This window comes from Watersipora subatra, chromosome 1, assembly GCF_963576615.1.
Source record: "Watersipora subatra chromosome 1, tzWatSuba1.1, whole genome shotgun sequence".
Lineage (NCBI taxonomy): Eukaryota > Metazoa > Bryozoa > Gymnolaemata > Cheilostomatida > Watersiporidae > Watersipora > Watersipora subatra.
The window spans coordinates 11,942,579-11,970,000 of record NC_088708.1 but is presented as its reverse complement, the minus strand read 5'-3'; the positions used below and the strand labels follow the sequence as shown (position 1 = coordinate 11,970,000).

At 35.5% G+C, this 27,422-nt stretch overlaps 1 protein-coding gene across 3 annotated transcripts in view; it reads left to right on the top strand.

The window, feature by feature from the left end:
• Positions 1–20,173, top strand: part of LOC137406970 (uncharacterized) — a 24,110-nt gene extending 3,937 nt beyond the window's left edge. Inside the window, exons 2-17 of one of the 3 annotated variants that reach the window (XM_068093570.1) lie at positions 152–266; positions 3,706–3,794; positions 3,988–4,058; positions 5,184–5,279; positions 5,939–6,131; positions 8,004–8,069; positions 9,527–9,655; positions 9,763–9,928; positions 10,354–10,486; positions 13,579–13,700; positions 14,020–14,163; positions 14,851–15,007; positions 15,781–15,945; positions 17,056–17,266; positions 19,353–19,466; positions 19,790–20,173. In XM_068093570.1, the coding sequence (XP_067949671.1) occupies positions 248–266; positions 3,706–3,794; positions 3,988–4,058; positions 5,184–5,279; positions 5,939–6,131; positions 8,004–8,069; positions 9,527–9,655; positions 9,763–9,928; positions 10,354–10,486; positions 13,579–13,700; positions 14,020–14,163; positions 14,851–15,007; positions 15,781–15,945; positions 17,056–17,266; positions 19,353–19,466; positions 19,790–19,888 (1,974 nt within the window). In that variant the 5' untranslated portion in view covers positions 152–247 and the 3' untranslated portion in view covers positions 19,889–20,173. The remainder of the gene's footprint in view (positions 1–151; positions 267–3,705; positions 3,795–3,987; positions 4,059–5,183; positions 5,280–5,938; positions 6,132–8,003; positions 8,070–9,526; positions 9,656–9,762; positions 9,929–10,353; positions 10,487–13,578; positions 13,701–14,019; positions 14,164–14,850; positions 15,008–15,780; positions 15,946–17,055; positions 17,267–19,352; positions 19,467–19,789) is intronic. The other 2 variants (XM_068093574.1, XM_068093579.1) reach the window with 2 other exon arrangements.
• Positions 20,174–27,422: the final 7,249 nt, after the last annotated feature.

Below are 27,422 nucleotides of genomic sequence, written 5' to 3'. Positions count from 1 at the left end.
TAAAATTGACAAACAAACTCTTTAAACCAGTCCAACCAGAATGATTGAAACTTAAGTCGAGCTCATGTTTGTTTATGCCTTGGCTCATATTATGAAAACTACTTGAAAGTCGCTTGTCTTTCTATATCTTTGTTCTATTTTGTTTTTATAGCTTAGTCAGTTTATCAACTGCCAGAGTAAAGCTAGGAGAGAGTTGAGTGCACCTTCATACTAAGGATTTGAAGCTAAAGCGATATGGTTCCACACAATGGCCTATGTTATATTAGGTTGGTGAATTGTTGAATTCATTGCTTCCAGAAATGACTAGTTCAGGTCAAGTAGCTTAGGATTTCATTATACCATACGATGTTTGTATAAACTTGTGTGGAACTGACCTGTTTGTTGTAAATTCTCAGTCCCTAACTCATTCACTGTGATAAGCCTATCTCTGGGGCCTACAGCCAATCTAATGAAGACGGAAAAGCCCTCACAGGGTCTTTTTACACTGTGTGGTTTGATTGTCTTTATCGTAGCTGCAAGTGATTGGATTGAGATTTTTATGATACAAATGCTTGGTGTGGAGAATATTCTAGCCTGTGTTCATTTAAAACTGACAGTAAATGATGTTTATAAGTATTACATAGTATTCATAATCATTTCATGTGAAACATAAACCGTGTAGGGTTCCTAACATTCATCCAACAAAAGCTCTAAAACTTGCTCATCAAGAGCAAATGAATTGATCTGATCAAGGCCTGCTTTGTGTGGCCTGGCATAATAAAAAAGACTAAAAATTACTGTACGGTGGCTAGCACATACCACATCACTGAACTAGAAGACGTACAGCAAAAACGAGAGCTCGTGATGACATTGTCCATGTTTGGGACATATAATAAATCTATAAATGACTGCGGCTGCCTAGATCAAGCTGTGTGTTGCTGTTCGAAGTTTTCACATTAGACTGTGAAATAGAGAGTTTCTGTGGATTTTGGAAAAGTAGCTAGTGAATGCACACATCCTGTATGTGCTGAGCCACCCAGATCAGATGCGACTTCTGAACTTCAAACACATTCTGATAAATCAACTGCGCTTGGAAGCAATCGCTAGTGGTGACCAAAGAAGCTGACAATGAAGGTGGAAGGCCATCTCTCAACCCAACCATTGAACGTGTCTCAGATTAGCAGCTCTACTGTCTACTTTGCAGATCACAGAAACTGCAGAATATGCATCACTCTTGATAAGCAATGTCAAATCATTTCAAATGCAAGCACTGCGACTGCTACCTGAACCCGAAGGACCGCTTTGAGCAGTACTACACTGTACTGTGAACATTTAGTTCATACCGAACCATCCTACACAGCTCTACTATAAACTGAGAACATAAACATTTCATTTCTATTGTAATTGAACACATACTTCAAGCCTTTGTGTAAAGTTTTTGGTTTCAGTAATGATAACGGTAATAAGGTAAACATGGAATATGTTGGCTGATTTTCGAAGTCAAAATTCTACTAGAGAAGTTGGGTTTTTCTTATTTCCTGTAAGAGCCAGAGCGCTAATAAAAGACTTATCTCACTGAGAAGAGACTTCTGATGGTCATTCTCATGATTTGATCATGCAGATTGAACTTATAAGAAAGTTATGCAGTGAAGTTCACAAAGTTATTATGTGAACAGCTGTTTGAATAGCTTCCGTTGATGCTAATTTATTACGCCCAGGCTAAAAATTGATTACGTAGTGAATGAGATAAGGACTAACGGGCTGGTCACACACTTGATGTTTAAGGAGGAGTAACCAAGGCCCTACGTTGCTTGACTTGAGAGTTGTTCAGCCATCTGTCAATGAAATCTGAAGAGGGAACCACGCTGTTCAACTATGTAGATCTTGGCATTATTGTTTATTCGTATCTAGTTAATGATTGTTGTTTGTTGAAGCATTTACATATATTGCCTTTATTGGTATTGGTATTAATTAAATTATTGTATTTTATCATGTACCAAAAATTGCTATGATTAGTGGTCTCTTGTGCCTGAATATCAAGAAGTCAGTCGATAAGTGAATATTGCAGTTTCTTGCTTAGCAAGACGAATGAGGAATATGGTGTTTACTCATTTTAACTCTCCATATTAAATCTTTGTCTTCCTACTCATTTTGTTTTGCTCGGAGGTCACTGTCAAGCCTTTAAATAGTTCAAAAGTCAGTGAGTGTACGGCATAATAGCAGCTCAGAGAATTACTATTTTCATTTTCACATATATTCTTTAATTACATTTATAATACATTAGGTGAATATGTGTACTTTTAATAGGGAAATAGGTAATTGGACATGCTGCAGGATTTCTTAGGAGAAAGAAATTCTTGCTGGAATTTGAGTGTCTAGGTTTGTTTTTGTGAAAGGCTATGGATATATGCCGCATAGTATTATAGTAAAATTATATTTTTGTTTTGGTTGTATATGTGTAAAATATTTGTTATCATTTTTCATTTGCAGAATAGACATTGTTGTTTAGAAAAAATATACGAATCGTTGTAAATGGATTTCAAAAGTGTGTGTTCCCCTTAACTTGTAAAATAACTGCAATGGCGGACCATAAAACGAGTGAAAGGAATAAGAAAAGAAAGAAATGTTATCAATACAAACCTATATTACTAATATCACAGTACATCCAATAAATTAGAAAGTTATGTCTAGTTTTTTCCTTTTTGAAAGACCAAAGGGTGAGTTTGGAAAGATTTTGGAACGGACTAAGCAATTCACATGTATTTTACTGTTCATATAACGTAAAATTCATATAATGTAAATGCTCCTAGAATAGATTATTTACATTGCAGGAGTGTCTACTGTATAGGTATATAAATTTTGGTCGTTTGCAGACATAATAAGTATGACAAAATTTACTGATTGTTCTCTGCTGTTGATTAGTTGGAAATGTGGGTACAAGTACCATACATTTACAACTGACATATACCCATATGTTACCATGTTGGTATATGGTACATGTTACCATGTTACCCACATGAAAACATGTGAATATAGGTTACATGTGGCTAACCTATACCCACATGTTACCATACTATACTAACCCACATGTTAACATGTGGGTTAGTTGTACATGTGGGTACAGGTTAGTTATACATGTAGGTATAGGTTAGTTGTACATGTGGGTATATGTTAGTTGTACATGTGGGTATAGGTTAGTTGTACATGTGGGTATATGTTAGTTGCACATATGGGTATAGGTTAGTTGTACATGTGGGTATAGGTTAGTTGTACATGTGGGCATAGGTTAGTTGTACATGTGGGTATAGGTTAGTTGTACATGTGGGTATAGGTTAGTTGTACATGTGGGCATAGGTTAGTTGTACATGTGGGTATAGGTTAGTTGTACATGTGGGTATAGGTTAGTTGTACATGTGGGTATAGGTTAGTTGTACATGTGGGCATAGGTTAGTTGTACATGTGGGTATAGGTTAGTTGTACATGTGGGTATAGGTTAGTTGTACATGTGGGTATAGGTTAGTTGTACATGTGGGTATAGGTTAGTTGTACATGTGGGTATAGGTTAGTTGTACATGTGGGTATAGGTTAGTTGTACATGTGGGTATAGGTTAGTTGTACATGTGGTTATAGGTTAAACAGCTGTATCATGCTCAATCTGTGTAAATGCTCCACCTATAAACACGAGAAATTGTATTAGTGAGCTTTAGTTTACCGTTACTAATATAGGGCACCCTGAAGACAGCGATTGTGAGGATATCTACTCCAGGCTGAAACACTTAAATGAAGTTAATTCACTGTTATACACAAAACTCAAGGTAATCTACCAGCTTATTACACCAGTTTCCACGTCACACAACAGTGAATAATTTGTATAGACTATTATTTCCTGCTCCATATTCCATTTTTCAGATTTTTATAGGCTTGGAAATGTCAGCTTGGATCACAGTTTTACTCGTAATGCTTTGAACTCTTCACCTTTAGTGATCTCCGTAATTATATATATTACAGGCAACAGATAGTGGAGCTGTTTGGGTGACAGTCGGTCATGCCCTCCAACATTCTGCATCAATTACAAAATGGTTTGTTTCTAGTTTGTTACTTCGATTATCTTTAGATTCATGTTGGGATACAACCAGTTGGTGTGTGCTGAAACTGTGTTTAGGCTGAGTGTTCTAGCATAAAACTGGCTGCTTAAGCTAGGGGTTGGGATAGGTTGAGATAGTTACATGATCTATCTGGCTGTTGTGCCATCTAGATGTTGGTTCAGAGATAAGACAACTGCTGAATGCTCAATGTATATGGTCAGTATACAGAACAATGATTAAAGATCGGTTCATCAGTCAGTTTGTTTAAGAGGTTTACAACTGATATGATATTGTACTTTTAAACCCTAAAACTTTACCGATAGCTTTTATGTTCAGGGATGTTAACTTTACTTAAGTGACATATTACCTCGTAGGAGTGCCACGTGTTTGAAAAGTCATCTATTGATGATGTCATAGCATATTTGTAAAAAAAAGCTTGTGTTAAGTTTGCAAACTTTCATGAGATTTTTGTGATAAAATGTGTTGTTTAAAAAACTCTGTCCAAAATGGAAAAGCTCTGATTTTCAAAATGATAACAAATCTTAGAATCAATATGCAGATACTGTGAATAGTGCTGCCGTGTCACTTAGACAATGCTGCTTTTGTACAATCCACAGAAGTCACCACCATTCCACTCAAAGTGGTAATTGTTTGCTTTCGAACCAATCACCGTTAGTACCTATTTGAGAGGTTGTTTTTCCTAAAAAACAAGTACCATAGTTTTAAATAGTAAAGTGTTTTCACTGTTAGATTTGTGCAACTATAATAATAAAAATTGGCAAATTGTTTTCTAAAAACTATTCAAAACGTACTCTCAGCTCTGAGCATATACTGAGCTAAAATGGCTGAGGTTCATCATAGTTGATAATAATTTACAAATACATGTAAATGTTGTTTTGGCCACTGTGACTGGCTCTTTCTTTTTTACCTGGAAACATCTAATTGTGATCAAAGACCACTCTGACTTGCAGTAATAATTAAGTTGATGGTTTGCAAACGACTACTCACATGGTCACGACAAAGAGACATGGCGAGAATAAGCCTTAGTGCCTATGTTCTTGTACTGAGCTGTTTAAGCTATAAATGGTTTTATATTTCATGCATAACTGGTACTTGTAGTGGCACAGATGAGTTGCACACTGCCCTAGATGCCCTTGCTCTGGTAGAAAGGAAGTGCCAACCGACCCTCATATGGTACTTTCTACCCAGCCATTGGTAAGTCAGCCAAGGAGTGAGGTTATAAATTAACTCATTGAGTTACCAACTCCAACTAGTGTACAAATCCAACTAGTGTACAACTCCACCTAGTGTACAACTCCGACTAGTGTACAACTCCGACTAGTGTACAACTCCAACTACTGTACAACTCCAACTACTGTACAACTCCAACTACTGTACAACTTCAACTACTGTACAACTCCAACTAGTGTGCAACTCCAACTAGTGTGCAACTCCAACTAGTGTGCAACTCCAACTAGTGTACAACTCCAACTAGTGTACAACTCCAACTAGTGTACAACTCCAACTAGTGTACAACTCCAACTAGTATACAACTCCAACTAGTATACAACTCCAACTAGTGTACAACACCAACTAGTGTACAACTCCAACTAGTGTACAACTCCAACTAGTATACAACTTCAACTAGTATACAACTCCAACTAGTGTACAACTCCAACTAGTGTACAACACCAATTAGTGTACAACTCCAACTAGTGTACAACTCCAACTAGTGTACAACTTCAACCAGTATACAACTCCAGCTTGTGTACAACTCTAGTTTGTGTACAAATTCTATACAGTTTCTTACACTGATTCCAAAAAGGTGTATTATGATTGCAAAAAGTGTATTACTACTGCTGTATAATTTACAGTGAAGACAATGAGCTATTGGGAGCCGTGCTCCGGGCCAGTTTGTGTCTCAATTCTCGAATTATATTGATATCGTCGGGTGCTGGCTCCAAGGATAAAGTGGAAAGTTTGTGGATCTCGGACTACATATCTCTAGTTATGCTTGCTGACATTCAAAGCTTGACTCTTCCACACTGGAGAGGTCATCTTCTTCTGGTTAGTTGATTGTAGTCTCCATTACAGAGGTCATTTCGCATTCAATTACAATGGTTTAGTTGTCAGTGTATATAGTATTTGTGTCCTGTTGATAATAAATTAGAGATGCCCCGATTCTCATTTCACTAGCCGGTTCAGATACCGAATTGATATACCGATTCTTATTGGAAAATAATCCGATTCAGATCTTTTGTGTTGCATAGATAATTGTTAATTTTATTATGCAAATGTAATGCAAAGAAAATATAAATATTGATGTATTTATGTGTTTGTATTTATGGAAAAAAATTATACATGTATATATGTTCACATACTGCCATACTGTGCATCGAGTAACAAAACAGTCCATGTTTCTTGAAATCTGTTATTAATAATGTTAATTACTGTTAGTGGTACAGCTTTCTCTGTGATAATGAAGTCTTTCTTCTACTGCTGAACGAACTACTGCGCCTGTACAAGTGAAGAGCAAATCAATGTTTCTTTTAGTTACCGTTAGTGATTCAATTCTCTCAGTGAGACATCTTTATCTTCTGTCACTATCGATGTAGCCAGTCATACTGAAGAAGGCCTCACTTGCCACAGATGATGGAGGACAGGCTAAATACCGATAAGCCACTGAGGTTATTTTATGCGACACAAACGATACATCATATCGTCAGGATCAAGAGAGTGATAGATAACTTTATGCATCCACTGCTTAAATTACTTTTGTAATGCTAGTAAATAGAAACATTACACCGCATTCTTGTTTCTCATCATTGTTCTCTTGTTCGTGATTGGCTGTAATAAATCATATCGCTGTAATTGGAAATACCGCACTTTGCGATTACGTCCTGACTAAAGCCAAAAGATTCCTCAGCTGTGTGGATGTTTATTAGGCTATAGACATGAAATAGATTATGTGACAGGCCCAGAATTCATTAGGTAAAAGTAAGGAACTTGCAGCTGATGATTTTTATTAGTGTAGCAGGCTAAAATACGGTTTTCTGCTAAATAGTTTATGTAAAAAGTATTTAAAGTTTCCGATTCTTTAAGAAAATATCAGCCGATACTGATTCAGATACTTAACACCCATATCGGCACCGATACCGATTCCGATATTAAAATCGGGGCAACTCTACAATAAATGAGTGTTTAAGGGTCACTTGTTTTATGAACAACAAAATGTTTTGCTTGGCAACAGTTACTCAGCAGCAATATGTATAGCAGCTTATTTGTATTCGGAGTGCAAGTGAACATATTGGCCATTAACTGTAGCTACACAATAACTTTACTGTGTAGCTGTACAACTGCATGGCTATGCATGGGTGGATAGCTTTGTATAGCTGTCTGACTTTGTATAACTATACGACTCTGTATAACTATAGGACTCTGTACAACTATAAGACTCTGCATAACTATATGACTCTGTATAATTATATGACTCTGTATAACTATATGACTCTGTATAATTATATGACTCTGTATAACTATAGGACTCTGTATAATTATATGACTCTGTATAACTATAGGACTCTGTACAACTATAAGACTCTGCATAACTATATGACTCTGTATAATTATATGACTCTGTATAACTATATGACTCTGTATAATTATATGACTCTGTATAAATATAGGACTCTGTATAATTATATGACTCTGTATAACTATATGACTCTGTATAATTATATGACTCTGTATAACTATATGACTCTGTATAATTATATGACTCTGTATAAATATAGGACTCTGTATAATTATATGACTCTGTATAACTATAGGACTCTGTATAATTATATGACTATATATAACCATATGGTTCTATGAAATGGCTTTACAAGTGATTTTCTAATGATAAAGAGAGATAACATAGAGATGTCATATTAACAGGGTGAATCTGAACACATCTATATTGAGATCATAGATGACACACCAGAGTCACTGCAAGTTTATAAGGTGAGTACCACATTATCCCTTATTCAACGAACTGTCACAGGAACAATCATGCTTCATAATGAAAACTAAAACCAAACAGACTATTCCTGTCATGCACACCACCGTACATTGAAATACTGTTGACTATTCCTGTCACGCACACCACGGTACATTGAAATGTTGTTAACTATTCCTGTCATGCACACCACGGTCCATTGAAATGTTGACTATTCCTGTCATGTGCACCATGGTACATTGAAATACTGTTGACTATTTACTAATAAGCCAGTATAACAAATAATGGAGAATTTGTCTCTTTTCATGGTTATAGGTCAGCTGAAGATGTTAAATTCCATGCAGCTTTTTTGCATAATACATGAATATATAATTAAGACTGCTGAATGCTTGGTGTTGCATGCGTAATACAAATTTTTTGCACAGAAAATTCATTTTCAATCAACATATACAACATTTACCATTCTAACTTTTAAATGAAGGTGCTTATTTATTTCTGGGTTTGTCCAGGCTATGCATAATTCAAATATTTGAAAGCTCCGGGACATAGCTAAACAGACTGTTACAAAACATTTCTTACTTCTTACGCTACACATTCGCTTAACGTATTTTAACCAATCGCTATTCACCGGACACACACAGACAAAAACCAAACACTTTATTATACATACCTACATAGATTAATGAAAAATTGCAATATTTGAACATCTAGAATAGACTTCAGCCTCAACCAAAAGGCTACTAGAAACTTGAAGCTAGAAACTTCTAGCTACTAGAAGTTGTTTACTTGTGATCAGTTTTAAATTAAACTGCACTTTTAAAGCTATAATATGGGCAGTTCCTAAACCCCCTTAATTTGCAGATTATTTATACAGTCTACGTATTGATATGAATATTTCTATTTATAGTAAACTGAATTTATCATCAAGCTATTGATTATTGTCAAATATTCACCAGTGGTGAAGGCAATCTGTAATGCACATAGACTGTTTCCTAGACTGTTTCATAAACTGTTTCATAGACTGTTTCATAGACTGTTTCATAGACTGTTTCATAGACTGTTTCATAAACTGTTTCATAGACTGTTTCATAGATTGTTGGCATTTTTTATAAATAATTACATAGATTATGTGAGAATGTTGATGTGGATGAAAGTAGCACCTCACTGAGGTCTATAACACAAGCAATTCAATAACATACATACTTACCCTTCTGTTATTAATTGTACTCAATTTGAGCTACTCTTGTGAACATTTTACATTCCTAAATAATTAGTGATCTTTGATAGAATAAATATAAACAAAATATGGATTTGATATTTATTTCTTGGTTTCTCATGAGGACTTCTGCGAACTGGTAATGTACTTCCAGTATGTCCACCAATCAAACCCTTTTCATTTATTTTCTCATTTACTGTGTGAGAAGGCTAGCAATTTAGTTCATTCGTAGTGCATCTATTTTAGCCTGTGGCACTCTCAGGTGCTGTCATGGAGCTTGTGTCTGAGGTAAACTTGTCAACTGTGCACTCTTGTATGCTGGGACACACTTATAGCCTCCAACTGGGCATCCCTGGTACCCATCAACTTTTGCAGGTATGGCAGTGACTTGCTTGAGCAGGTTCTCTGTAGTTGGCATGCTAGTCATTTACAAGGATAAGTTTCCATTTTATAAGTTTACGATGCTATTTTCACTTTGATAGCACTCAGGCTATGTTGTAAGGATGGTTGCATCCCAGAAGGGATCTGCAGCTTCTTCGCTACCTAGCGCTGCATCTGCTCGGCTGTCTCAGTCTGCTCAGGTGAGGGAGATAACTTCTACCGAGCAATGGATTTCATATGTGCTAAGGGAAAATCTGCAGAAACCAGGTACATTGTATTTGCTAAACTCTTTAGATATAATGAATTGTACTGATAATTTTTTTAAAGTTTTTATAACTGACAGACATCTCGTACATTCTTCACATTTTATCAGCTATCTGACAACAAATGAAACATGTTGTAATAAAAGTAAAACTTTAAAAATTTGTATCAATAATTTATCAATACATCAATTATTTATCAATATATCAATAATTTATCGACATATCAATAATTGATCAATAATAGATAGTCTCTAATTTTATATTATATGTTTATTTCCTAAGAATATGTGCTACGTACTTGTTCACTCAGGGGTCCATATTTTTTTATACTGATCGTCAGCTAGAGCTCTTAGTCTACACATCTCATATGTTGTAACTGGCTTGCTAATAGACTGACTCTAGACTTGTTTATCCTTCTCTGTTTCATAGAGTTACGACCCTTCGGACCTGTGCACTACAAGTACTTCCTGATCCACGCCCACGACTCTAATGCAGCCTTCCTCTGCTCTGAGTTTGACACAGATGAGCTGACAAGTCTTCTGCTCTTCATTGGTTCTGAGAGGTAAGTTGGCTGAGTTTGAATGCTGATATGTGGTTGATGGCTGTACTGGCTGTAGATAGTGGATATAGGAGTGAAGAATGTCATTCAATCTATATAAATGAATCGCAGTGTTTGTCTGTCTGTCATTCGTGTGTCCAGTTATAGCAATAACATTATAGAAATAAAAAATCTGTGATGCACTGGAATTGTACTCAGAACTTCCAGTTCTGCAGAAAGGCGTGCTGACCATTAGACTGCACATGATTATGCACCTGCCAATCTTTACTGGCTGAAGGCGATGAGTGCTTGAGAGGTCATGACCTTGACGCAATTTTTTTTCCAAGGCTGACTTAAATTATAATAATGACTCTTATTATAGTAAAATTATGTATTAAAGTCACTTGCTACAAGCTTAAGTGACTCAAATTCATTGGGTAAAGAAACTTAAATTTTCTATGCAGACTTTGATTACGCAATGCCTGGCATTTAGGTAGTTGAGGATATTTTGAAGTTGTCGCCTCGAGGAATCAAAACAATTATATGGACTATTGGATCTGATTAATTTGATTTCAATCAAATTAGAAAATTATATTAAAAATTTGAGAGTTAGTTTTTTAAAAATTCAATGCTTCTTGCAAAATTACTGTTATTTCATTGTAATCGTTATTACTAATTGACCCAGTTACTTTCCTGATAAAGTTGTATTTTGTGTACTGGTCCCTCCTGCTAAATTTTTATGCTCATTATTCCAAAAGAAGTATCCTATTCAAGTGTTCAGTTAACATTCTACAGGTTTCTCTGTTTTACTCATTGACATCTCTAGATAACAAGCCACTGCAGCTTGTTATGTTACTTCAAGGGAAAGATAACTCTTGGTTTTTTTTTATAAAAGTAGTATAGAATTTTATTTGATTCTGACAAATATGCATTCCATACATTCATCTGTTAGTTTACTCATTTAATAAGCCTTTGTTGGGTCAGCTAAAGGTCATAGACAAGCGCTCATTGCAGTGGAAATGTATGTTACCAGTACTACAGTCACAAAGAAAACATTAAAATGAGAGTTGTTTTCCCCATAAGCATGGAAATGTTTGCAAATATAAAAGTTGACCTCCCATATTTAAAATCGTTCTACATGTACATTGCTGCATGTTCAAAAGTTACTGTCTGGGTTGCCATAAAGCCGTGGTCACACGATGGCCGAACCGACTTAGGTTTGATTCGAAGGTTGTTTTACTTCGGTTCGGCTAAGCCACATGTTACACAGCATCCGAAGTCACTTCGCTTCCTAGATACCATACGCATGGAGACAGGACACTGTATCATTGGTAGTTTTTATGTATTTGAGCTAAATATTTTTATTGTAAACAAAATCTTTGAGGAACAATTATTAATTATATTTACGTAGCAGATTTATCAGAAGATCGTTCAGCTGCTCAAAATAAATCACTCAATACAAAGATTTTGCCAACCCTTCCCATCAACAAAATTATATTTCATGTTAATATATGAATATTCTTCTATGCTGAGTACATAACAAACAAAAACAGTCTTTATCATAGCACTGTGGTTTTACATAAATAAATCAGTCAACGATTCTTCATCAGGATGAGTATGACATATTACTTTTATTCTACACAAAATAAAACCACAACCATTTTCTTACATTTATACAAAACTTAAATGCAACATCTTACATTTATGCAACACAATCACAAGTCCGGGTGAGCCTTGTTATAAATTGCTTCATGTTGTTTATTTAACGAAGTAAAAAGATCGTCCCATTTCTTTTTTAACTTTGCTCACACCCACGTAAGGAGAAATGTGACGCGTGCTAGCTAGAATTTTAACCAGCCAATAGGAGCAAGGGTCCGGCAACCAAATTTCAAGCAGGATCGAAATGGTTCGTTTCGGTCAGAAATGTCTTCGGCCGAACAGTTTACAGCTGACAGCGACGTCATTTTGCATCGTTTAGTTTGCTTCGGCTCTCGTGTGACCACCCCTTAAGAAGGATGATTTACCAACAGTTGGCCTGTTTATTTGTGTCCGAGTATCACTTGATCAAGACTGTCTCAACAGTCTAGTTTATTTGCTCCCATGACATTGCTTACCTATATACATATGTACATGTATGTATGCACATGTATGTACATACATACATGTACATACATGTACATATGTACGTACATGTACTTACATACGTGTACATACATGTACATACATGTACAGTGGAACCTCAGTTCTCAAACATAATGCGTTCCAGAAGGTTGTTAGAGAACCAAGTTGTTCGAGATCCGAAACAATTATTCCCATTAGAATTAATGTATGTAAATTTTAATCCGCTCCAAGCCGAGAAAACAACTTCGGTAAAGTATTCTGTAAACATTTTACACCATAAACTACTGTATACTACATACAATAAATAAAAAAGGGTAGATATAGATTGTATTTATTTTTAATAAAATATTTTCTATCTATGATGATGGAAACAGAAAACAAAAAGTAAACATTTCGTATGCTTTACTCTTAAAACATCGAGAACATTCTAGGTAAAGATACAATACCAAAAATTGCAGAAATTGATAATGAAACAGCAAACAAGCAACAGATCAGTTACATCAAAAATCGTGTGAAAAAAAAAGAAAATATAAACAGCAATGGCACATTTATATACTTCACATATTTGAAGGAGAACCTTTCTCCAAAACAATTTAGGGTAGCTCGACTGGAGGAGTTGTCTCCCTAGCAAATTTCTTCGGTAGAGGGACGTCATCCCAGATAGTTCCTTCCTTTTTGTAAAGAATTTATGAAGCGTAACTTGCTTCTCCTTTGGTTAACGAATGTTTCCATGCTGTTTCCGAAGCTGTTGCGAACGTTTAATTCTGATGCGCATGCTCCGGTTTGGTTGAGAACCGAATTTATGTTTGAGATCTGAGACAAACAAATCTCAATTCTTTTGGTCGAGAACTGACGCGTTCAAGAACCTAGGTTCCACTGTACATGTATATACATACATGTACATGTATATACATACAGTGAGTGTATGTTTGCTATAAACATGCAGTACATTATTTTGTATTCAATCAAATCGAAATTCTATACGTTTTGGTCAGTCATATAGAACAGAGCCTGGCCTCACTCTACCATACACTGAAGGATCCCTCTCTATCTCCGCAAAGTCTGTCACAAGAGCTGAGGCTAACACACACGATGCTCGAGTCATTATTGAAGCGAAGTGAGTATGAGAGTTAAGAATTGTCTACTCTCGCCATTGTCAGGCTGGTGCAAGTGACAGGTCTGAGAGCATTGCTCAGTAGCTCTTGACCAGCGCAACTCAGTAAGTGGAGAGGTTGGTTCATATCAACACAAGTTGTTCAAAACACAAACTAAAATGTTTCAAGAGATTAATAGATAACGTTGGCGTTGGTTTAGTTACTCAGTAATAACCAACAAGTGAAATGGAACAGTGATACCCAGTAGTCAAAATATGTGCATATGTTGTATTTGGGATTATGGTTTTAATGTGGGAAAATACATTTGATAATATTTACAAGGCCAGCATCCCTGGGAGTGCATGGCTAGGGAAGTGCAGGATACTCCCCTCTGGGCTGAAAGAGAAGCTCTCAAGTGCTACACACAGGCGCACCCAGAGCTCCAACAGTCAGACCCAAGTCAAATTGACTCCAAGGAAAACTCAGGTAAGCAGCTCTGTTGTGTTGCTGGGCAACAACCTTCTGTTTGTTAATAGAAATTTGCACAGTGTGGTAGTCACCTCTATCAGTTTCAGTGAAATTATTCTGTGTTATAATTGCTTGCGTAACAAGTTCACACAGACATCTTCTAGACTTTATTTTAATAAACTATAAATTTGGAGAAAAGTTTTAAATTATTTGTTAGATCAACTTTGTAAGCTTGACTTTTCCACCTTTATTTTACAATCATGTTGATTTGCACTGAGTGTCAATTGGCAATAAAATACTTTTTTGTTCATTAGTTGGCAAGTAGGAAATGCTTGGGGTTGACACGGAAAGTAGGAAATGCTTGGGGTTGACACGGAAAGTAGGAAATGCTTGGGGTTGACACGGAAAGTAGGAAATGCTTGGGGTTGACACGGAAAGTAGGAAATGCTTGGGGATGACACGGAAAGTAGGAAATGCTTGGAGTTGACACGGAAAGTAGGAAATGCTTGGGGTTGACACGGAAAGTAGGAAATGCTTGGGGTTGACACGGAAAGTAGGAAATGCTTGGGGTTGACACGGAAAGCATTTGTTGAAGCCTTTTTATGTCTAAACATTTGCATCCACATTTCAAACTCTTCGAAGCAGACTATTTATTGAGTTTTTGTTATTGCTATTCTCTGTTTCAAATAAATGCTCCTTTTCCAGGGTCTGCACTCACCTTAGACTCTGTGAAAAGTCATTTCTCTATGGATGGCATAGCTTTGGATCCAAAATATCGCTTGCGATCTGGAAACTTTGAGAAGAGCGGGCTTAGAGAGCATGCATGGCCACACGCTAGGTTGCATTATGGGCCGGGGATATGGTAAGCTTTGAAACTGTATTCTGCTTCACAGACAGCCCCAAACTAGAAATAAATAGAAAACTTGGACCCTCTCTGCCAACTCTAGCTCATTTTGTCTCCGTGTGTCACAGATATTAATATTTTTTCGGATTTGTCAGTGATAACCATTACTTAGCTATATCATTCCAATTATCTAAAATAATCATATCACAGTGTATAAGACTTGTTATCGTGTTTACGCAGTCAGCCTGAGTTCCGTGTGATGTCTGGTCACATGACCTACTAATAACTTGTCTATTCTGCATCTTGGTAATGAGTTTCATTGCTCTGGAATCATACTTTATCTGGTTTTTGTAATGATACTCCGATGGTACTAGAAAAGATTTGTTCAAAGATCAACTCACACAAACTTGCGGGTTTTAACAGAAAGTATCAGTATTTTTTATCATTTGTGATTATTGTTGATATCTGCGGTGATCTGACTGTCAGGATCTTTCAAGATTAAACTTGAAAAAACTTGATCGCGGTTAAAACGCTCAGAAAAGATACCTGCTAAAATGATGTCACTACTTTCGTGGCTGCCTGTCCCTCTGGTTATTGATATCAGCTATTGCGTTCAAGTTGTAGCCTTACTATCTGTTTGTACTTGGAGAGGTCTGTCTGTTTAAACATGTGAATTGTACACTAGTGAGGATTTTAGTTGAACTTTGACAGTGTTAGACCAAGTAACTGTGAAACTTCATCTGTGCCGATTTGCAATAAACACGTTTAGGCGTATGCATGCATTGTTCTAGCTATCACACGGAAGATGACATGTCTAACACAGTTGATCCAAGGCTGCTCATGTACAGAGATAAATGCGGATTTTCAGAAACAGCCTCTCTGTACAGCTCTAATCTGCTTTACAGCAAACAAAAAGTTGCAGTGCCCACCAGCTCTGTTAAACAACGCAGCTCGCGGTAAGCGCTTATCTGCAGTCATAAAAACTTCATGGCCCGAGGCTAACCTAATTTTAATATTTGGACATAGTTTTCAGAAATGCTGTTAATCTCAGAAGCTAGATGTAGCAGGGCTCTAGATACAGCCCGCATAGCCTAAGGGACTGTAAAATGCATAAAATATAGATGTTACTATAGCGACCAGCTCAGGCTGGATGTGTAAGGCAGCTATTCCAAGGCTGGAGCCATGATAGCATTTAATATCCTAATTTACTGCAATTGTGGGTGTCATCAGCAGAGTAATAATATCTCTTGTCTACAAGTTGGCGGTATTATGGTTTGTTCATTATGAGAGATTACAGAATGATTGCTCAGTTGGGACGGGAAACCAATGATTGTGTATAAACAAGACATGCTAACTTTCTGACTACAGTTTCTTTCCTGCCGAATGAAACTCTCAAGTACCAAATATCCACGACGTGATGATTTTATTTTGTACTGATCAAAAGATGCACTCAACAATTGTGTTGCTAATGCTTTTAATATTTTATCAAATGAGATAAGATGTTTACATAAACTTAGTAGTTTCAAATCTTCTTTGTATAAATTTTTGTTTTTTTCATTTATGGCACCACATGACATCACCTTTTTATGTATTAGTATTTCCATTTTTGTGGCACCATATGTCAAACATTTTTTCTATAAAAATGATTATGGAATGCTCAATTAAAAAATATATATACTTTCTGGCTCAAAATTAACATATGCATTGCTTAACTGTTTAATAAAATAATGTTGAATTTATTTGAACAATTACAGGCTCATTAGAATTTTGCCAAGTAGTTTTCAATTCGTTATTAGAACTAGTTGATGTTTAGTTTAGCCAACTCTGTACATATTGATTGTATTAAACTAGGAACATGATTACCTCATGTACTCTACTGCTAACTACAAAACTAGGTTAGTAAGAACTAAACTCAAGTATTTAATTATCTTGCTAGCCGTGATATGCAGGGAGAGCTAGACAATTTTTGTAAATTTATAGTATTATTTGCTGTAACCCAGTTCGGTCAGATACCTCTCTTAACATTTTAAATTGGCCAAATGTTGATTTTCATTCCTTTTCTACAGTGTTTCAAGACATATGAGTAGTGCAAACTCTTCAAAAGCTACAGCGAAAAGACTCGGGTCACCATCTAAAAAGCTGCTCAGAGTTCTCCCTTCTAAAGCGAGTGGCAAGTCAACCACGTCACAACCGGTAATTCCAAAGAAAACATCTCTGAAAGAGGGCGCTACGTGTAGCAGGGAGGAGAAGGCTTCAAGGAACAAGAGAAATGAAATGGTGAGACAATATAGCATGTCTTCTCTGCTTGATCTTGTAGTGAGTCATACAGATGTACTACTATAGTGAGTCATACAGATGTATTACTGTAGTGAGTCATACAGATGTACTACTATAGTGAGTCATACATATGTACTACTATAGTGAGTTATACAGATGTACTACTATAGTGAGTCATACAGATGTATTACTGTAGTGAGTTGTACAGATGTACTACTATAGTGAGTCATACAGATGTACTACTATAGTGAGTCATACAGATGTACTACTATAGTGAGTCAGACAGATGTAGTACTATAGTGAGTCATACAGATGTACTACTATAGTGAGTCATACAGATGTATTACTATAATGAGTCATACAGATGTACTACTATAGTGAGTCATACATATGTACTACTATAGTGAGTCATACAGATGTACAGTACTACTATAGTGAGTCAGACAGATGTACTACTATAGTGAGTCATACAGATGTATTACTATAGTGAGTCATACAGATGTACTACTATAGTGAGTCATACAGATGTACTACTATAGTGAGTCAGACAGATGTAATACTATAGTGAGTCAGACAGATGTACTACTATAGTGAGTCATACATATGTACTACTATAGTGAGTCATACAGATGTACTACTATAGTGAGTCATACAGATGTACTACTATAGTGAGTCATACAGATGTACTACTATAGTGAGTCATACAGATTTATTACTATAGTGAGTCATACAGATGTACTACTATAGTGAGTCAGACAGATGTACTACTATAGTGAGTCATACAGATGTATTACTATAGTGAGTCATACAGATGTACTACTATAGTGAGTCATACAGATGTACTACTATAGTGAGTCATACAGATGTACTACTATAATGAGTCATACAGATGTATTACTATAGTGAGTCATACAGATGTACTACTATAGTGAGTCAGACAGATGTAATACTATAGTGAGTCATACAGATGTACTACTATAGTGAGTCAGACAGATGTAATACTATAGTGAGTCATACAGATGTACTACTATAGTGAGTCATACATATGTACTACTATAGGGAGTCATACAGATGTACTACTATAGTGAGTCATACAGATGTACTACTATAGTGAGTCATACAGATGTACTACTATAGTGAGTCAGACAGATGTAATACTATAGTGAGTCATACAGATGTACTACTATAGTGAGTCATACATATGTACTACTATAGTGAGTCATACAGATGTACTACTATAGTGAGTCATACAGTGTACTACTATAGTGAGTCAGACAGATGTAATACTATAGTGAGTCATACAGATGTACTACTATAGTGAGTCATACAGATGTACTACTATAGTGAGTCAGACAGATGTAATACTATAGTGAGTCATACAGATGTACTACTATAGTGAGTCATACATATGTACTACTATAGTGAGTCATACAGATGTATTACTATAGTGAGTCAGACAGATGTACTACTATAGTGAGTCATACAGATGTATTACTATAGTGAGTCATACAGATGTACTACTATAGTGAGTCATACAGATGTACTACTATAGTGAGTCAGACAGATGTAATACTATAGTGAGTCATACAGATGTACTACTATAGTGAGTCATACATATGTACTACTATAGTGAGTCATACAGATGTATTACTATAGTGAGTCAGACAGATGTACTACTATAGTGAGTCATACAGATGTATTACTATAGTGAGTCATACAGATGTACTACTATAGTGAGTCATACAGATGTACTACTATAGTGAGTCAGACAGATGTAATACTATAGTGAGTCATACAGATGTACTACTATAGTGAGTCATACAGATGTACTACTATAGTGAGTCATACAGATGTACTACTATAGTGAGTCATACAGATGTACTACTATAGTGAGTCAGACAGATGTACTACTATAGTGAGTCATACATATGTACTACTATAGTGAGTCATACAGATGTACTACTATAGTGAGTCATACAGATGTACTACTATAATAGTGTATCATACAGATGTGCTACTGTAGGGAGTCACCCGCATTCATTGAGCCATTTGTTGAGGGTGTCAATGTTGGCATTCCTTTATCTAGAAAATGAAGCAGGCAGTTTCCAAGGCTCTTGCAAAAAAAGGTGTTCGACACGGTGACAAGCATTATGATGAGTATGAGAAGGAGTTGTTTACCCTCTCTATGAGAAGCGTGAAGGTAGGTATTAGTCTTGTTATTGTTTTGTCTCGGGTGAAGTACTAATCTTAGTAGCGCCGGTATGTTACTAGCTTCTCTTCATGTTCCTACTGGAACTATTATCATTACAAAATGCCATCAAGATTTGGCTCTCATTTATATATATACACATGTATATATATATTTATTACATTTCTTTGATTATGTGTACCAGGCTGAACATTGGGTAGACAACTTCTCAACCGTCAAACACAAATACCTGAAAGTGCTTAAAGCTTATCAAGGAGAAGCCAAGTTTATAACATTTGTGTGTTAACATTTTGCATTGACTGTTCTTCTGGTAGGAACTGAAGACCTCATTTGATCTTGAAAAAAAGATGCGTGATATAGCGGATGCATACGCGCCTGCTGCAGTTATGACTGTGAATATGAAAAGTAAATGAAAGGTCAATCCGCTTATTTCCTTTGCTGCTTCTACCAGCTCCGAATCCTACCCACAGCTTACCAAAAGTGTGACATTCTACAAAGCCTGCAGCCCCCCCCCTTCCTGCATCATTGTTAAATGTCATTTCAGATAACACAGTCACAGTGGAAGAGACTGCTAAACATGCTCATGCTTTATGTTTCTCCTAGATTTGTAGTTCAGTATTTTGGCTTCTGTTAAGGACCTTTTCTTAAAGATATTTTAGTATATATTATGTGCAATATTGAAACATTTTAACAAGCAATTATTTACAATTAAAATGATTGAAAAGAACTAAGCTAGTCTTTACTCTGATTGTGAGAGTCATTCGTGTCCTCTGAGTTGGCTGCTGGCTCCGTCTCTGATGTTGCGGGCGAAGACGTCGCGGTGCTCTTGTTCGATGGTAGGATCAGCAGCAACACGGCAACAATGATATGCGGGTAGAAGTACAAATCTCTAGAACAGGAAGAAGATTTACTAAACTCGCAGCAAGAAAAATTACAACTAGAATCGAACTCTATGATTTTTACACAGCGGGCTAATGCAATTAAAGCTCCCATCACCTTCATACTCCTAGTCTATTGATAAAGAAATAAATATTGTGGCTGATAGGGAATACTACAACAAAATGCGTAAGGAGTCTTGTTGCAGTAGGACCTTGCCACTTTTTGTCTACTGTACCATTATGCTGTTTACAGCTACTAATTGCTACGCATACCTATAAAAGCTCTGAAATGAGCCACTCACTAATTACTTTACATTTTATGAGCAGACAACTCTAATAAAGTTTACCTTTGTATCTCTAATGTCTTATCGAAGTGGAGAACGAAGAAAGGTAGACCATTGAAAGCTATTGATATGGTTGCACCCCACCAACATATGAGAGTGTAGATTAGCCTCACAATAAGAGGTTTGGTTAGATGAGGGGCTACGCACTTGTGTAACTACAAAAAACACTGTTTATGACTGCAAATACAACAACAGGAAGTCGTAAGCAACTATCAGTAGGATTCTGTGTGACAAAACTTCTTTAATGTTTTCTGGTAAATCTCATAAGTTTATGAGACACTAATGCTTGACTTAATGTTACATCATCCTGCGATATTTGTTAGTTTATTCTATACTAGTCCTAGAATCGCGTGTTGTTAGTAAGTGTAAGGTGATTTAGTGTAACTTTGATGAAAGATCAATATTGGTTGTTTAAATGTAATGAGTAGATTTTCAAAGAACTTGTGCAATATTGTAGAACTAAAACCAGAAAAACAGGTTTTATGAGCTATTGCAACGTAGCATATGATTTGCTTTAGTATTGTTTTGTATGGTAAAGGCATGATATATAGTTTGCATATATCTCGTCATCACTCAGTAGTGTGTCTTGCACTAGTATGTTTTACTTTGGTTTTAAATGGCTACTAAAATAAATTGCACAGTGATTGCATTAAAAGAATTGTACCAAAGACTCTTAACATTTGCATAATTAGTATTTCCATAGATTCACATTCACATCTTAGTGCTTTTCTTGTCATAATCTACATACTGTATATATAAATCCCAGTGTCTGTCTGTTGAGCTGTTGTTTGTGTGCTCAGTTATAGCAATGAAGTTTTAGGAACAAAACTGGTTTGCTCTGGATTTGAACTCAAAACCTCCGGGTCTGCAGACAGGTATGCTAAACCATTAGACTACATACCCAACTGGTTGTAGTGATGAATAATTGTGAGTGTGCTTAAGCACCTGCCAATCTAAAGAATTTTGATTGGTTAGAATACTCGCGCTTTAATATTTTGCGCACTTCAAGATCATGACGCAAGTTTTTTCCTAACGCTAGTTTAAGTTTAATAACTGCTCTTATCATAGCTCTAGCTCAAGTTACTAGCTTGAGTTACTCAAATTCATTGGGTAAAGAAACTTAGCCAATTAAAAATGAACTTTCTATGCAAAAACTGTTGTTACCCATGCAATGTCGGGTATTCATCTAGTACAAATACTAAATGGTAAATCAGCAAATCATTAATTTTTTCAAGTGAATGGCATATGCGAATAGCAACTACACATCTACAGTCTTAGCGCACCAACAGATCTAACTACAGATTGAGTTGAGGCTTCTAATAAAGGAAACAGAAACTACTCACTCTGGTATTAAGCATAGCGTAGAATCCAAGAGGTATAAACATGAGTATATAGCCAGGGTAGAGCCCATGCCAGAGACCGCTAAACAAGAACGTTACTAGGAACTTTTGCTTCGGAACTCTCTCATAGATGACAAATCTCAACCAAATCGACGTGTAGATGTTCCAGTTCTGTATATATTGTCTTACGCTTGTCGCCAACTGGAAAGCAAGAGTTATTATGTGAATAACTAACGTACTGCTGGTAGGTGAGGGCCCTGAAGGTCAAAGATAGGAATCTTCCAATATATGCACATACACTCACTTACTTGAATTTTTACTGGATTTACAATAGCCACAATAGACTTGCCATTCTCATCTGTATGCAGGCCGGCAAACAGACATATAGCTTCAGCTACAAATTTGTAGCAAATCAGGTTTGATATTTAGCTCAGAGGCTATATGATTTGTAAAATGGGGTAGACATGTCTTGTTAACTGTATGCTTGCGGCTTGAAATTTTGAGGATGTGATAAAATTTCAGACTTCGAGCTATTGAATACTCTTATCTGCTCTAAAATTTAAACATTTTTAAACTGTGATTTTGGTCTTACAATAAACATACCATAGCTTTAACTGGCATGACATATTCATAGTATTATATTGTGATCATTAGCAAATTAATGAGAAAAGAACAAACTCAAAGCCAGCATATCTACATTTTGTCAAAAGCATTTAAGATTCATTTATTAATCACATTACATAAATGTGCTTCAACATCTGGGTGAATCATCGCTACCTACTTTAATATAAATCCTTACCAGAAAGCCATGCAAAGTAATACTTCATCTCTTGAATAAATGTTGAAGCAACCAAAATATAGTTTTGGTGCAGAAATCCGCTTTTTCGCACATCGAGATCTGTAAAAAAATCTCAAAACTTTTTACAAATGTTCAATTTTACAGTCTGTAAAAACATGCACTCAAATACAACTTTATAATCTTTTTGTAAGACGTAAGCCCATACATACCATAGTTTTTACTCACTGGATAGATACTCAAGCCTATGGAGTAAATAGCTATAGAGACTAAACTGTATAACAGTGTAAGGATCGCCTGTAACAAAAATTGGATTGTTTGAGAGAATAGATTAGAAGTTGAAAGGAACTACAGCCTAAAGAGCATGCGCTGGGCAGTCTCAGAAATGAAATTTTATTTATTTTCAAAAGTCCTTTAGTAGAAATTTAAGTATTGCACATATTCTATGGCCATGCTTAGTGTCAATTATACTTGACTTAATCAGAGTTGTCTACACCTATAGCAATAGCGAAACAACTCTGCCCATAGGATGGTAGCGAATCACATATGCAGATCAGTACCCAGCAGAAGGCGATAGGCAGGTTCTATTTTTTCTGGAACAGTTCTGATAAATGCAGCTATCAGTATGGGGTGTGTCGGATTATTAGACTGAGAGCCATCCAACTCAGCTGTACATTTATTACAGATTATAATAACTTATCCTACTATGATGCTAGTTGCTAAACCACATCATCGTTTGGAGCATTTATAAAATTGTAGCATCAACTCAACTAAAACTAAATATGAACTGCGCATCACCAAAACTTAATTGCAACAATTTACTGTTGCTGAAATAATCAATTAAAATTCAATATTTTTTATTTAAGTTTTTAATTACAGTATTAAAATTAATTTCTTTTTAAAAAATAATCTCTGAATACACTAATGCTAATTGAACTAATCTGCTTCCTTCAACTTTATGGTGCTATTAAATAATTTGTAATGGTAGGGTGTTGCAATAGATGGTTGAACTTGTTTGTTCATTAACATTAGACAGTAAAAATTGTTAGAGACTTTACAATGATCTTGATGCTTTAAAAGTTTTTATAAATTATAAATATTTTTGCAGCAGAAAACAGTAAGAGGGTTTTTGTTTGAGAAAATTTTTTTTTGTAGAGTTGAACGAATACAGACAAGTGTGTCGTTTAGCAGAAAGTGACCTCTATAAAAATGTAGATTGATCTAATTTTTTATGAATATTATAAATTGTTTAATATTATAATTATTATACATAGCAAATATTATAAAGACACTTTCATAATATAAATACAACGTATTTTTATTATTAGTACAGTTGGAAAAATATTTTTGACTATACAGGCAAACACTCAGACAGATGATTTTGTTATTGATGAAATATTGATTAAGGTAACCATAATATAGACAATATACAGTGTTGAAAAGTGATGGCTCTACGTTTGGTATTTTCTTACCAAAAGAGTGTTAGACCGTGGTTTCACCTCGCCATACATGAATCTCCGGTGTTGTCTATAGAATATGGCCGGGCCAAAGAAAATTCCGATGAAAGAAAAGTAGAAGTTGAAGTGTTGTCTAAGGCTCACATGCTCTCTATAATAGTAGCAATTAGCCTTAGGTACTATAAGACTAGTACATCATTTTCCATGAACGGTTTATGGTCTATTGCCAATGCGTTATCAACATTCATTCGTGTGAGGAAGCATTCTATAGATATTTCTAAATAGTTCACCTGATAACATGCTCCTTTTGTAGGCTGCTAAGATCTTCTTCTGGTCTGTCTCCATCTTGTTTCGCGTAAGCCAAAGTGGAGAGCTTTATTGCTCCAACCATCAGTGGCCTTCAACATACACTAGGCTGCCTAAGGACAGCGTTCTTCCCATCATAACAACAGAAATTCATTAGCATTGAAACAACAAACTTGCAATCAACTACAGTTTAAAGCGCTTCAGGATCACCTTATTGAACTGTTGCCAGACAATGGCTCAAGTTTATAGCGTGTTCATGTTAATCTAAAGACTTCCCATGTCGAAAATATTCACGTAAGTCTTTCAGCGATGAGAATGTGTAAGAAAGAATGTTATTTACAGTCATAATTTTCAAAGGTATTTAATAGCCTTTACATAGACTCAACATTTAATGTAAATTTATCTACTTATGAAATATTCTTTTATCTTGATTTGGAGATTTTCTCAAGCAGGTGTCTTGTATCCTTGTATCTTAATCTCATGTATTTCATCAACTACTACTTTATCTTATTATCCAATCCTATAGATTTAAATAGGCGATCAATACCTTGTTTAATTTGCAGTTGAGACTTAATTTAAAGGTTTTACTTTCCTTCAAAATAGTCAAATGCTCTGTATGATGAATAAACCTTGAGGTAAATAAAAACAAGGCTAAAAATGTGAGCTGATTAGAGTAGTCTCAGTGGAGGGCTGCAAGTAAAACCTGAGATTTTGTTAAAAAGATGTTTCTAACATAAAATGAACAGAGAATCAATTTGTAACTTACCCGGTAGAGTCTAGGGTGTACATTCCATCAGAGTAAAAGTATTTGTAAATTTGAATGCAGAATAAGCATCCAACAGAAGCCATGAGTGTCATTCTGTATAAGAAATACAAGCGCTGTACTCTCTGAGTCAGATTGCGTTTGCAGTTGTGTAAAACAATCAACTATGTTCAAAAATCACTTTTCAACTTTTGAAAGATTTTTTCTTATACAAGAGGTCAAAGGTTTCTTTGGTTTTAGCTACTATTTTAAAGCCTTTCACAAAGCGTTCTTTGAAAATAATTTTACAAACGTAGGAGGTTGCATGAAAATGTGCTATTGTCAACTTTGTGGATATAAATATTTCCCTATAGAACAGCATAACTAGAGTCAGGATTACAATTCAAAATAGTTGGTAATGCTCAATCCTGCACATTGCATACTCTTGCCATAACCTATTTCAATTGTTGGCTGGTAACATAATTTGGAGGATTTCTTCCTTTACAAGAATGTTTTAAAATCATTGTGGTGAGAGTACGCTAAACAACCTACACTGGTGTGCAAAATAAACTGGACCCCTTTGTTGGAAGTCAAAAATTTTCAACCATTGAAAAGATGAAATGCTTAGAATTTAACCTACATAATAATTTAAAGTCATAATATTACATCTGTTTTGATTACATATTTGAAATCAGAACAAACTGAGGATTAATTTACTATAAAATTTATGGAGTAACAATGTTGTAAATGAGGGCCATAATTTTTCAACTGAGAGGTTCAGTTTATTTTGCACACCACTAGATAAGATGGAAATATGTTATCAAATTTTTAAATTTCAAACTGTTGGGTGGTGACAAAAATAGGTATGATTATTTGAAAAAACTGGAACATTAAGCTAAAATGAAGTTCAGCACTCATGAGCAATTCTCTATAGAGTATGCACGTGCACAAAGTATGATAACTCCTTAACAAAAAGCATAATTTGATTCTTGCCACCTTACACGCCTAAATAACTTCTTGGCATCTTTTGCAATATTATGTATCCTAGTCCCCATTGTAACAGCACATGAAAGAATGACCTACAACAAAAATGTAGCTTGTTTTTATTGTCATTAAGAAATGTAAAAAGATTTGTAGTTTTATCAAGTTTTATCAATGAATCAAGTTGTCAAGGTCAAGGTCTTCCTACATTTTTTAGCAAAAATTAGCCTTAGTACTCTTTAAACTCTGCTTAAGGATCACAGCTACTTACATGTACTTTAAGATTATACTGTCAACAGACGGGAAAAAATTTTGTATGCAAAGATGACATAAGATGGGGTAGCGTTATGCATAACTGTCTGACCGTTACTATAATAAGAGTCTGGTATGTCCATCTGTCTGTTTAAAGCCAAGCCTAGAGGTCAGAAAAACAATGCATCACACAGGAATTGAACTCAGATATCCAACTTAGCAACCAGGCACACTACTAACTGCACCACTCAACCACCTTGCTGTATTGCAGAATAATTGTGCAGATACTTATTACACCTGACTATTTCTCATGGCGCACAGGACTGCCAGCGTATTAATTCTATACAAAATATTACCAGTATCTTACAATAAAAAGAGATAACATCTTTAATGCAAGCAAAAGCGTGTAATAGAGCAAAGCATAGTTTAACTAGACGGTCTTTGGCCTTCATAGAGGCGTCCTAATATCAACTTTATAAGTAACATTGTTTCTGGTCTGTTTTAGTCAGCTCTTAGATCTACTAAATTAGTTAGCTTGAGACTCCATAAAGTTGCCTCCTCAAGCAAGTCACTATTACATGCTGACGTTATGTACTTTATGTGTTTACTAAAAAACATTTGAAAACTACAGAGTCAAACTATAAAGTTCTGGCCATTACTGCAATGGCAGCCGCTGAACACTTGAGGAAGCATGCCGACCAGTTGCCAGAGAAACAATATTCATCCAATCAATCTCTCTAAACTACTAAATCACAAATATTGCTATTTGTGAATAATTGGTCTAAGCAAGATTCTGTATTAACAATTTCTTAAAATATTATTCTAATTGAAATTTATAAAAAAATTTGATG